Source organism: Vespula vulgaris, chromosome 7 (genome assembly GCF_905475345.1).
Source record: "Vespula vulgaris chromosome 7, iyVesVulg1.1, whole genome shotgun sequence".
Classification (NCBI taxonomy): Eukaryota; Metazoa; Arthropoda; class Insecta; order Hymenoptera; family Vespidae; genus Vespula; species Vespula vulgaris.
Genome location: NC_066592.1, coordinates 3,047,501 through 3,061,383, shown reverse-complemented (window position 1 = coordinate 3,061,383; position 13,883 = coordinate 3,047,501). Strand labels below are relative to the sequence as shown.

Below are 13,883 nucleotides of genomic sequence, written 5' to 3'. Positions count from 1 at the left end.
CAACCGATTATAGATTGTAGCGTGACGCACGTGATTCGACGCACACTCGCCGCGCGCAAAAGTAACAATGTTTCGCGTGCGGTTACGGCTTTCTAATAATAATTCCGAAGTTCCCCTCTCTGGGAACGATTACGCATCGAAGGCGAATCGATCGGTAGTTTCACGTGGCGAGCACGAGCGATAGGCGCGCGCGAAAAACCAGAAAGAGAGATGGAGAGAGGGAAAGAGAGAGAAAGAAAAAGAGAGAAAGAGAGAGAGAGAGAGAGAGAGAGAGAGAAAGAGAGAAAAAAGATAGAGAAGTTATCCCATTGCGGAATTGCTTGAAATTAAGTGGGTTCTCTTGTTTCCTATAAATTCGAAAGCATTTGTTCGAAAAAAAAGGTGAATAAATTTATGGCGTGATAATTCTTAAATATTATACGCATAATGATAGTCACTATGTATCGGGCAATCTCTTAAACTTTTTAAGTCAACGAGAAAAAGGAAAGAGAGAGAGAGAGAGAGAGAGAGAGAGAGAGAAAAGAACGAAAAAGAGTCGAACGATAAGTTCTTGCATGTAAGTACGAACGGCAACGGTTTGATAAATAACACGTAATCTCTGTAGGATCCTTAGGTGATAAAAAAAGTACATATCGTTGGCCCCCTTTTGGAAGGCAAGTGACTAAGTTAACGGTGTATGGTATGTGAACTCGTTCGAGCTGGAATAAAAGATATTCTCGGTGTTTTTTGTATTGCAAGGAAAAATAACTTTCATTGAAAATAATAATTCGTGTATTCTAAGTCGTTAAATTTTGCATCTTTCTTCCTTCACTCTTTCTCTCTCTCTCTCTCTCTCTTTCTCTCTTCCTCTCTTTTTTCAGAAGGAAGAGGCGTTTTGGATACGAAAAAGAAAGTGTAAAAGAAAGAAAGAGAGAGGAAAGGAAGAGCAGAAGAAGAAGAAGAAAAAAAACAGAAAAAGAAAACAGAAGAGAAATGAAAAAGAAAAAAAAACAGGAAAAAAATGAAATAGAAGAGAACAGAAAAAGAAGACACGCAGAAAACACTCGTAAGGACACTCACGATAAACATCCGGCGAGAGGGTCTCTCTCGTGCGACGAAACACCACACCGGAAGTCTCTTCTTCCTTGGCACAGTAGGGAACTTCCCCCTTCTCCCTTTCTTTCGCACCTTCCACGCTTTCGGTACTTTCGATTCTCTCTCCTTGGAATCGACACACGTTACTCTTCACACACACTCTCTTTCTCTCTCTCTCTCTCTCTCTTTATCTATCTATCTATCTCTATCTCTCTTTCCCTCTCTATCTCTACCTTTACTTCTATCTCTCTCTCTCTCTCTCTTTTTCTTTTCACATTATATATCGAATTTTTCAAGGACCTTTGAAATTGAAATCCATCGGTGACACCACAGAGACTTCTTCTTCGCACTTACGTCCGTCTTCGTTGGTATTTCGTTGGATGAAGTATGAAGTATTTAGAGAGAAAAAAAATAAAAAAAGAAAAAAGAGCAATAAGAAAAGAGAGAAAGAGAGAAAGAGAGAGAGAGAGAAAAAAACAGGCAAGAAAAAAAGGAGGAGAGGAAAGAAAAAGGACAACGTACAAGAAGCACGTGGCGATAAAAAGACGATGATGCGCTCTCTCTCTCTCTCTCTCTCTTTCTCTCTCTCTCTCTCTCTCTCCCTTTCTCTCGAGAACGTAGTATCGTGGGAGTCACGAAAACGAAGAAGAAGAAGACGACGAACGACGTGGAACCGTAAGTTAACGCGCCGCGCGAGTAGCGAGGACTAAACACTAAATGCGGCACAAGCATAGCGAGCACGGAGAGAGCCCGAACCGGCGGGGCTGTTGCTTATTGTGTAAATATAAACAAATATAGTTGAAACCAACCAACAGGCCTGCTTTCAAGCGTCTCTCTCTCTCTCTCTCTCTCTCTTCCCCGTTCCCTCCACCTCTCACCCGCTCCCACCCTCCTCGCCCATTCCCCTCTCCCGCTCGATCTTCTTCCTCCACCTCTCGCACTCACACGCTGCTGCTCTCTACCCCCTCTCCTATTCTCTCGAGCTCCCGACCCCGACTCCACTTTTCCCTCTACCAAGCACACCGAGCTCTCTCTCTCTCTCTCTTTCTCTCTTTCTCTCTCTCTCTCTCTCTCTTTCTCTATCTCTTTCTCTTTCTCGCGCGCACTCCCGCTCTCCCCTACCTCGATAGCAGCCACCTCCCACCTCCCACCTACCTCCTACCACCTCCTCCACCTCCATCAGTTGCACCAACACCACCACCATTACCATCACCACCACCACCACCACCACCACCACCACCACCATCACCACCACCACCTCCTACGCCACCAAGGGCTAACCACTACATCATAAGCGGCACATCTCGTGGCCTGCCTCGTGTCCTCTCTCTTCTCTTTCTTTTCTTCATCTTCGTCTTCCTCTTCGTCTTCGTCTTCGAACACTAGTCTTCTTCTTCTTCTTCTTCTTCTTCTACTACTTCTTCGTATCTCTCTTTCTCTCTCTTTCTTTCTCCTTCCCTCTCTTACTTTCTGCCTTCCCATATGTTCTCTCGACATACTCGCGACTTCACGAAAGAAGACAGAGAGAAAGAACATGGACGCCAGCCGTCGCACGATAGACGCGTACCGATGTCCTCCCTTCAGATGACTACTATCTTTACTCAGTTCACCCTTCTTTCTTTCCTTTCGATACACTTTTTTTTTATAAGTTTCCCGTTTCTCTGAGAATCGACAACGACGACGATGACGAGAATGGCGATCGGTGAATAACTGTCGTTCGAAAATTTCTTACTGGACCATGATCTTTTTGACGAATAACATTGATGTCACTATGAACGTGATATCTTCGTATTTCGATATATCAATAAAGTAAATTATCGGCGAGGAAATTTTAGTGATTTCACGTAAGAAAAGATAAAAAGGATATCTTGTTTGTTCGGCTGTTTCTTCCACTCGAATCGACCAGAGAAATTCCAACGAAAGATTTTGTATATTAGGCCTTTTTTACTATATATATACTCAAAATACATCTCGGCTCTTTGGTTGGTCCATTGTAGAAGAAACATATAGAGAGAAAGAGAGAGAGAGAGAGAGGAAGAGAGTAAGAGAGTGAGAAAGTGAGAGAGAGAGAGAGAGAGAAAGAGAGAGACGCAAGGACAACGATGGTTCGTCGAGGGAAAGGCTGCTCCCATCGGCCCGGTCCTATGACAACAAGAGCGAACGCAAAAATAGGCTCGCAGCCGGCTCGCTCGGCTTATGTACCAGGCCGTATACCAAATATGTATTTATTAAGTAAACATGAGGGGGCCCGGCACGTTTAAGGACCCCGGCCTGGCTATTTCACCGTTTTGTATTTCACCGTGAATAATGCTTCCCTCGACTTCGTCGGGCTCGATGATGTTGCGACGATCCGTAATAATCCCGACTACGAGAACTCGCTTCGAGATTATTCCAAACGTTTTCGGTCTTAGCACGTTAACTACTGTGTTCCACTTTAAACACGTACGGTTCTACATGCTCGCCCGTGTCTACGAGTAAAAGGGTCAAATGCATATATATGTATATGTGTAAACACACACATATATATATATATATATACATATACGCATGTATATAAAGAAAACTAAAATAAAAATAAATAAAGAAGAAACAAACAAAATAAAGAAAATAAAGTTAAAGAGAAATAAAATTAATGACGTCGAGTTAACGATGGATTTACGAAAGTAACGTTTCGAAACGAACGTCGAGAAAGAATAATCGTTCTGTTATAAGGGTGGCTGGGGGAGGGATGGAGTTTTAAGACGAGATAACGAGAATCCTTCGTCAGAGGAAAAGGGCAAGGGATAAGAGAAAGATAGAAGAACATACATGTTCTACCCTCTCGATGTATTCTCATCGCATATTCGCCGGAGAGAGAGAAAGAGAGTGAGAGGGAGTACTTCGTAACTCGTTACGCCCACGCACGTGGACGATGAGGAAGAATGGAGGAAGTAAAAGAGCGAACCTTCTTGTTCTCCTTTTTCTCCACGTCTCTCTCTCTCTCTATCTCTCTCTCTCTCTCTTTTCTCTCTCTCCATCTAAATAATAAACGGTAGGATTTACCCTAGTCGGGTACGCGCGACGGTACATAAAAATACTTGAATCTGAGAAATTAGCGAGGTAACGGCCTGTCGTCCAGCTCGAAAGGGGTAAAGGAAGTGGATGGAATAGAGAAGGGGAGAGAGCAAGAGAGAGGGGGGGGGGGAAGAGAGAGAAAGACAGTGAAAAAGGGTAGGTAGTGCAGTCTACAGTAGAGAAGGGTTTTACTTTCTCTCTCTCTCTCTCTTTCTCTCTCTTTCTACCGACGATGCTTCGTGGCGAGTGGCCGCCAGGAAAAAAGGGCCACCTAAAAGGGTTGAATTAATGTCGCGATAAATATATGATTTAAGGTGGAAACGTTTGCAACTCCGGCTAATTTTTTATCTCAGACCGCGACGCTCGTCGCGAAGAGGAGAGAAGGAGGTGGGGAACGGGGAGGAGGAGGGTTTTTTTCTTCTTTCCTTGCTTTTTTCTTTTTTTTCCTTTTTTCTCTTTTTTTTTCTTTCTTTCTTTTTTAGGGCGGAGAAGAGACCCGCTCGACGATATCTCCTCCTCCAACGAGAACGAGAGTAAGAGAGAGAGAGAGAGAAAGAGAGAAGAAGAGAGGGAGCTTGGCTCGAGGAGAGGAGTTTGGGTCGTTCTAGAAGCGGAGAAGAGAAACGACGCGGACGAGAGGTGACGCAACGTCGGAGGCAGGTTCACCGGAGAGAGGTGAGACGCAAGGGAGATGACCAACGATTATTTCTTTTTTCGGGTAATTTACTAGCGCTGAGAATTCGAGCGGACGCGCGCTTTTAAATAGTTCGCGCCACTCCAAGGACTCCTCCTTTTTCACCGCGCGCCTCGCCGTTTCGCACCTTTCTTTTTCTTCTTTTTTTCCCTGTCTCTTTCTCTCTCGCTTTCTTTCTCCTTCTCTTTCTCTTTTATGGCTCTCATTACATATGATTCATAGAGCGAAATAGGGTGTACGTTGCAATGAAAATTATATAACGTAGTTTGAACGCTTAATATTGGTCTTTAAGTTATTAATCGACCGATCGATCGATATCTAAATAATCGATACGTTCGAATCAAATCGAAAGTATTGATTCTTCTCTGCTCGGTCACTCTCGAAAGGATTAAATATCACAACCTTGCAGGTACCAGTGGAACCACAGACTTTTGTCTCTTTACAATTATCCGAATCCGCGATTCGGATGCTGACACCGAGGATTCGTGCTGGTGACTTTGAGGAGAACCCGATAGACTCTTTCTCGTAGCTGCGTATTAACAGAGTGAAAGAAAGATAGATAGACAGATAGATAGATAGATAGATGGATAAGTAGATAGATAGATAGATAGATAGATAGATAGATAGACAGACAGACAGATATATAGATAGATAGAGAGAAAGAGAGAGAGAAAGAGAGAAAAGGACTGAGTTCATACGTGACGACGACGTAGACGTACGGACACCCCTTATTTCTCTCTCGCGACACGATGAGACAGGATAAGAGAGGGAAGAAAGAGAATGGCGAAAGAGAAAGAGAGAGAGAGAGAGAGAGAGGTAGATAGAGAGGGGAGGAAGGAGAGAGGGTCACCCTCCGCAGGAAACGAAAGGCGCCACGACCGCTTAGGTTTCCGCAGAGTCGACGCTTTTTGGATTAACCGCCTGGACATTAGAATACGGAATTGATATATTATGGGCCGTGGACCGTCCACCCCCTCCTCGTCATCCCCTCTCCGACCTTTTCAACCTCCCTTCCAACCTCTCCCTAGCTCCTTACACAGCAAGTACACCTCCACCAGCAACGTTCGTTCTGAAAACGAACGAAACCGCTTCCTCGAGGCGACCTCACCCTTCCTTCCTTTCTTCCTTCCTTCCTTCCTTCCTTCTTTCCTTCTTTTCTCGAAAACCACCGTTCAATTCTCTCTCTCTCTCTCTCTCTCTTTTTCTCTCTTTCTTTCTTCCTTTCTCTCTCGCACGCTCAAAAACCGCCCGGTTAGCGAGGATCCGTAAAAGAAGGAGGAGGGCGGTCGTCCGGTTACGCGCGTTCTTTAGGCATGACCGCTCGCCGTTCGCATCGTTCATCGCATTATCCACCCTCGTAAAACACTCCTTTATAGATTCAACGTAGGTTACTAACGGCTAGCAGCCCTGCCGCCAGCCAACGTCTTTCACCCCTTTTCCTTACCACCGCCCTGTGCTTCCTTTTATTTTCGTTACGCTCGTGCCTCGGTCGATCGGTCGGTCGGTTGGTCGGTCGGTTGGTCGATCAGTCGTCGTTATAGCAAGAAAGGTATATGAAAAATTTTGTATACATTTGTTGTTCTTTCTTCTTCTTTTTTACTTATTTATTTTTCATTTATTTACTTATCTATTTGTTCGTTCATTCGTTAAAGTAGATCGTATATTTTTAAACGAAAATTTGTACGTTGGTAATCTTGTAAGATGGTTAAATTCATATCTACGGATCGTCCGTTTTTTTCTACCTTTTTACAATGTCAAGAAGCAAAGAAAATTTTTAATATATAATCGAAGAATGGATATAAAAGTTTTTCGACCAGGCACGATATGATATGAGAAGATTGTAAAGAGAGAAAACGAAGATTTCGAACGAACATTCCATCGATGTTGTGAATTGGACAAAAATTCTAGACTCGTTAATGATAAAAGGGAAATGGTTGTGATCTTTCAACGAGCCCAAACCTCCCCGTCTCCTACCCTTGTCGACTCGAAGAACAGGACGACTATTCGTAGTAAGAAGAGGGATGTTCGGTCACGCTTATCGCGTTCGCGATCCTCTCTCGCGTAGGTATTTTTTTTTTCTCTCCTTTCCTCGGGCTGATTTATCGCATCGACGATTAAGGAGAGCTCCTGGTGGGGAGATGTGGCCTGGAAAGAAAGAAGAAGAAGAAGAAGAAGAAGAAGAAGAGAAAAAAAAGACAGAAAGAAAAAAAGAAGCCGTTCGACTCGAGTGAACGTTGATCGCGTAACCCCCTTTCACCCCTAACTCCTCATCACCAATCGGCCCTTCTCCTCCTGTTCTCTCTCTCTCCCTGTGTGTCCTTTTGCTCTGGAGGGTGGTTCGATCGGCTAATGGCCCTCTGGTAGGTATTAACATTGACGGAAAAGTCGGCACCGTTTATGCGAGCGTCGCGTTAATTTGGCTTTAAGAAGCAACCCTCGAAGTCTTGCCACCAGTAGTAGACGACTCACACTTCTTTGTGGTGGCATCCCGCACCTAACCACCCACCCAGCCAACTCTTTCCCCTCTCGCCCTTTTGCTTCTTTTCCCCGTCCCTTAAGATCGAGCGTTCACACCGACGGCACCGGCACTCTTGTTAGCATACTTATCATCGGCGCTCGTGGAATTAAGAGCGCACCGGCGGGTTCTCTAGGTGTCTTTTTCTGTGAAACGACGACAGGGCCGCTGTTTTCAAGATGGTGGTGCGAAAGTGTAAAGAAGGAAGAGAAGTAAGAGGAGGAGGAGGAGGAGGAGGAGGAGGAGGAGGAGGAGGAGAAGCAAAGTCTTAGAGTAGAGGGTAAAGAAAAAGACGTTATACAGGCTATGGGGTGGAGCGAGGAGAGTTGAGGTGGGTTGGGAAGGGAGATGAGACGAGTCTCGTTGGAAGAAGGTGCCTGTGCTGGGTGGCCTGTTGATAATATCGCCACTGCCAGAGGGTAGGAAGGGTATTGCCTGGCGGACTATTGTCGGAATAATGTTGATTGGATTCAAGACCGAAGGCATTAATCTGCCTTCTTTTATTATGGGTTAGGAGGGACTGTATCAGACCTCTACCAACGAACCTTTCTATTCTTTCTATTTTTTTCTTTCTTTCCTTTTCTTTTTCCTTTTCTTTCTCTCTTTCTTTCTCTCTTTCTTACGACGTAATTCACGTTTTAGAGCAAGTACTATGGAAACTCCTCTCTACCGCTTGTTCTCTTCGATCCGCTTGAAAATCTCAAAGGAGAGTAAGGAAGTAAGTAAGAAAGTAAGTGAGTAAGTAAGTAAGTAGGTACTTTGAGTAAACAGCCAGACCTGAGAGATTCTAACGAGAAGAGCCGATCAGGACTGATAAAGTATCGCTAGGCCAATCGAAAAATCGTATCCCCTGCTAGTTCGACTTGGGAGAAAAGTAGGAATGGTCGTTCATCACTCTTCGTCAGGGTCCCGCCACAAATCCAAAATGGACGTAAGATCTAAACGCGTTTCACCGAAAGGGGGATGGAAAGATCTCTTGGATAGGTTCGAAGGTGTATCGCGAAAAAAGTCATGGACAATGGCTACATTTCTCTCTCTCTCTCTTTCTCTCTTTTTTGTGCGTGTGTGTGTCTATCTCTGTCTCTCCGTCTGTCTCTTTTTTTTTTCTTTCTTTCTCTTGGTGAACGTAGACGGAAGAACTATCTCGTTGGTAGAAGGAAGGGGGCTTCAGATGGATGATCGTAAGTGGTGGACAAGTCCGATAAGGGTGAGAGTAGGAGGACAGGTCGCTGGGGGTGTCGCATTGAGACACGAAAGAAGAAGGGCGAGGTGAGTAGGGTTTGGCGCAACCCGAAGAATGGACCTCTTTGTTTAGCCGTTTATGGTGGAAGAGATTTAGCCGGATTGTCGGCGTGCGATAGGCCAGTACTGAACTGAAAGGAGAGGGTAAAGAGGGCTGAAACGAATAAGCAGTGGAATTCGTGAAATTCTTTCTCCCTCACTCTCTCTCTCTCTCTCTCTCTCTCTCTCTCTCTCTCTCTTTTCTCTTTCTCCAACAAACGATACGTACCACTTCCTTGACTTCTACTTTTTTCTCTACTTCTTTCCTTTTTTCTAACCTTTAGTCTCTCTCTCTCTCTCTTTCTTCCTCTATCTCTTTCTTGTTCCTATCTCTTCATCTCTCTTTCTCGTACTCTTTCTCCATCCTCTCGAACGTTATACCGAATCCACCGGAGAAGATTCGCTACGCTTACGAGCGTCGACCCCTTACAATGGCCAAGCATTAGCTGACAACAGAGGTGTGGACATCGGACGCCCTCCTAAATGCCCGCACTCTGCTACCACCCTTCGATCGTCTTCGTAAGACCGAAACGTTTCGCATTTATTGCCGTCGGATCGCCGGGATCTAAATAAAATCTCGGACGTTCCTTCGGATAAGGTTCTTCCATCGGTATATATGTATATATATATATATGTATATATGTATATGTCTGTCTATAGGTTTATATAGATACATGAACGAGCAAATCTTTTTCTTCGTTGTTAAGAGCTCGTACTATATCATCGAGAAATCGTATTTAATTCTTTTTTTCATTTTCTTTTTTTTTTCTCTTGATACACGAACTAATCGGTTAAATAAAAATTAATATAAACGACAAAGAGATAGACACACAAAGGACAAAGCCGATCCTCCTCGTTTGTTTGCGAAGTAACGATTCCTGAAAGGTGGAGTGGTATCGGCTCAAAGAAGACTCGCCATTAACATTTTACCAGAAATCCTTCGGACAATCGAAACTAAGCGGTTGATACGCTCGTACGGAGTACGGTTATGCGATAATGAGCTAATGTGTGTGCGTGCGTATGTGTAATAGGATTACCGCGAAATCTCTTGTAATTGGCCGGAGAAAAGGTGAGCTCGGTTTTGCTAATGTCTTCCACCTAAAAGCTAACTTCGGATGTTTCACAATTAAGCCTTAAGAGGTTTATTGGGTTTTGTAGTCATGTGAAGGAATTACGAACGTTATCTCTTTTGAATGTACGAGATGGTAATCAATGATCCATCAAAAAGAAATCATAATAATAATAATAATAATAATAATAATAATAATAATAATAATAATAATAATAATAATAATAATAATAATAATAATAATGATGATGATGATGATGATGAAACAAAATATAATAAAAAAATAAAAAAGAAAGATATACGATCTCTATCTATCTCTCTTTTGCTTTCCCCATAAACGTCCTTATAAATTCAATGTGAATTTAGTTCGAGGCCATGGATCACGGCTCCAGCATGCGGCCTTTTCACGTTCGGATTAGGGACGAAGTTGCAATTCACTTCGATATATTTACTGTGAGAACGGTCAGCCTTTGCGGTCTGCACCCATCGAAGTATAGATGGACACCGACCAACATTTTTTTTTTCTTCTTTTTTTTTTCCTTTACCTTTTAGAGTAAATAAGGAGCAGAAAACCCCTACCGAAATATATGTATGTATGTATATAAGCATACATGTACGTATGCATGTACGACGTATCTATGCACGTATCACGTTTACACACATTTATTTTCTACTCGTAACACACGCACGTTCGCACATTTGCGATCCGAGCCGATCTCTTCCTTCTTCGGGATCCCTGCGGTTCTTCGCGTGATTTATGGACTTCCGAGTTTCTTCGGCTCGCAACTTTATCCCAAACCCTCGGCCACGATCTTCCATGCCCGAAGAAACGACGAGTTCCTCGCGTGACATCGTTTTACGTTGATACACGAGAAAGATAGAGAGATAGATAAGATAAAGGGAAGGAGAGAGAGAGAGAGAGAGAGAGAAGCATTTTTATATCCGTCAAAAAATTTCAATTAAGAATTATATCGATTTTATATTAATTCTTCGCTATATATATAATAATAAATAGTTATCTAAATTGTTAATTAAATATATCTATTTGTGATATACATTATAAATATATATATATATATATATATATATATATATGTGTGTATAGAATATCAATTCGAATGAAACTCGATTATTTGATTAAATTATAGCATCGTTTTAAAAATAATTATTATAAACCTATACATCTTCGTATCAGTATATAAAAGATAGGAGTCTATATTCTCTCTAGAAGTTTTTCGTAGCTCCAAAAAGGAATATTCCTCAAGGGTGCTCGGCCGTGTAGTGTCAATGAATAAAAATTTGCAGCGAGGGTAGAGGTCCTTTGGCGTTTGATGCCGAGTTTAAAGCTTTACCCTCCTCCTCGCCGTCATTTTCTCCTACCCTAACCACCACCACCACCACCACCATTACCAACATCACTACCCCCACTATGAATGACATTATTTTATACTGCAATAGCGCAGGACCTTCTTAACGCGAGCAGTCAAGGCTCACAATCAACGTGGTCGGTGTAAGTCGCACTTATTCTCGCCTGACTGGCCGCAACCCCCTGTCGTAACGGAGCCACCCCTTACAACTTTCTATCTTACTCTTACTTCCTTTATCTCTATCTCTCTTTCACACACACAAATGCCAGCACTCACTACTTTCCGTTGTGTCACGGAATAAGATGGTTTCGTCACAGGATCATTATGCCACGCCTTAAGTCGAACTAATATGTCCTCGTTGATTCCACGCAGCAGTTCCTTCTTATTTTTCTTCTTCTCTTTTTCTCACGAATCGTTAGTCGACACGTTATCCTCTCTTTCTCTCTCTTTCTCTTTTCTTCAGTTCCCTTCCAACATTCTTCCTTCATCCTCTCCCTCCCTCTTTACTCCGCCGTCTACCACTAACGGTGTTACCGTAACCTATCACCCATTCTCATCCCTCCTACATCGAAAGTCTTATATACCCTCCTGGTTCAACGTTGAACGTCGCGAACCAGCCAGAAGCCGCACACACCCCGACATAGACAATTTAATGCCGTTTTATATAAATTATACATCGGCTCGTCGTGAAGTCTCGCGAGAGACGAGCCGAGCCGAGCCGATTACCCTGCCGGCCTGAATCCCACCTTACTTCTCCATCCATTTAATTCGTTCTCGTCTACCGTAGGTATTCATCTTGTAGAGATATTTTGTCTGGGTAACGCTTACTATCGTTTCCTTTATTTTTTATTTTTTTTTTTTTCGTGCCGATAATTGCAATTATTTCCATCGTTAACATTTATTTTTTTCATTTCCTTTTTCTTTTTCTTTTTCTTTTTTTTCTTTCTTGAGAAATTGATACTACTTAATCGAAGAATTTTAATGTTATTAGAAACAAAATTTTACTCTTTTTTCCTGTTTTTTTCTTTGATGAAAACTACGATCGTCTTGTTTAGCGAAAGAAAGTGATCGCATTGAAGGTGGGAGCGAATGCAAAACGTACGAGTATAAAGTCACCAAAATATTTTAGAAATTAGAATCGTTAAGAAAAGAATTTAAGAAAAAACAAAGATATCTACGTTCCAAATTCCGGGATGGGGCCATTCGAGATCTGTTTTTTCGTCTCGAAGGAGAACCCGACGTAATCGAGTCTCAGCACTCTACGAGTGCGACCCTTAAACCGTCGCGACGAAAAGGGATTATTGCGTTAGGCCACGGCTACGAGATGTCGCCCACAGGAGAGAATTATTTTTGATTTTCCGCTTTAATCCCTTCAAAGGGCCCTTCGATCTTAATCTCTTTTTCCGGCGTAACGACCGCTTATACGTCTTTATGAATACATCGTGAAAGAAGAATTAAACGCGAAGCTTTCTCTCTCTCTTTCTCCCATCACTCTATCTATCTATTTATCTATTTATCTATCTATCAATCTATCTATCTTTTACATATATTTTCGCGAGATAAAGAGCAAAAGCGTTGCGTCACCTTCGAATTACCTTCTCGCTAGATACAGTACATATATATATATATGTGTGTGTGTGTATATATATCTTTTTATACATACATACATATACATATATATATATAAAAAGATATAACCCAGGCAAGCACGGGAGAAGATCCCTGGAACGTCGTATGAATAATAGTCTCGAGCAAAATGAGAAGATAGTGAAGGCAAACGTAAAGGTTAAAGCTCGACGAAGGTGACTACCACCCCTCCTAGTACCATTCCTCTCTTTCTTTCTCGTACGTACTCGGTACGCATCCAATCGTTTCCTTATTACGATACCGATACGTTATTCTTATAATGTGGCCCTATCGTGGGGGTTGCTACGTTTGGAGGGTGGTCGCTTTTTCGGGACACCCTTTTCGTCCTTGGAAAATGCTACGTACGATGCCACCTAAGAAGGGTGCAAAGGAGAAAGAGAGACAGAGAAAGAGAAAGAGAGAAAAGAGACATTCGAGAGCGAGACTATCGATTTCGGGATCAGGCAGCAATTTTTCAAGCCTATGGCGAATAATTACCGAATCCTTCCCCCATCGAGCACCCTTCTCTTCATCACTACCACCACCACCACCACTACCACCACCACCACTACTACTACTATTACTACCACTATGATCTTTCCACTACCACTTTCATAAACGTCGACACGCGGCTTCCATCGCGTTACGGTACGTCAATGAAAAATGTGCTTCGAATAGTTCGCAAGCGTGATTAACGGTTCCGGTGCTTACTTCTTCTTCTTCTTCTTCTTCTTCTTCTTCTTCCTCTTTTTCTTTTCTTCTTCTTCTATTTCTCTCACCCTCCTTTTATTCGTTATTCCTTCGGAAACTCGAGGGTGCACTACGGGTTATGTAAGATCGTTCGGAATTTCGTAGGATCGTACTTTTCGCATTAAAATATCTTTCAGAACTCTAACAAATTCAACTAAAACATTTACATATACTTTGAATTATTATTAATATTATTCATATATGATTATTATTATAATACGAAGCTGTTATTATAGATCAAATATAATATGTAATTAAATAAATAATATCTATTCTCTCTCTCTCTCTCTCTCTCTCGTTCGTTCACGAACGAACGAACATTTAAATCCTTCGACTTGAATCTAATCTGTTAAGGAGGATACAAAAAGAAATAAAAAGACGAAGAAAAAAATAAGAAAAGAGGAGAGAGAAAGAAAGAAAGAAAGAAAGAAAAGAGGAAGAAAAAAGAAATTG

At 42.3% G+C, this 13,883-nt stretch overlaps 1 protein-coding gene and 1 long non-coding RNA gene across 27 annotated transcripts in view; one reads left to right on the top strand and one right to left on the bottom strand.

The window, feature by feature from the left end:
- The window catches only part of LOC127065150 (forkhead box protein P2-like), a 268,844-nt gene that overhangs the window by 100,827 nt on the left and 154,134 nt on the right, over positions 1–13,883 (bottom strand). For 15 of the 26 annotated variants that reach the window (XM_050997110.1, XM_050997118.1, XM_050997102.1 and 12 more), the window contains one exon: positions 1,060–1,200. The exons of 7 other annotated variants lie outside the window; for them this stretch is intronic. In XM_050997110.1, coding sequence (XP_050853067.1) covers positions 1,060–1,200 — 141 coding nt within the window. Of the gene's footprint in view, positions 1–1,059; positions 1,201–1,374; positions 1,844–13,883 lie in introns of those variants that run through there. 4 more of the 26 variants (XM_050997123.1, XM_050997119.1, XM_050997107.1 and 1 more) reach the window with 4 other exon arrangements.
- Positions 4,620–13,883, top strand: part of LOC127065191 (uncharacterized) — a 39,545-nt gene continuing 30,281 nt past the window's right edge. Inside the window, exon 1 of the long non-coding RNA XR_007781967.1 lies at positions 4,620–4,803. This is a non-coding gene — a long non-coding RNA (uncharacterized LOC127065191). The remainder of the gene's footprint in view (positions 4,804–13,883) is intronic.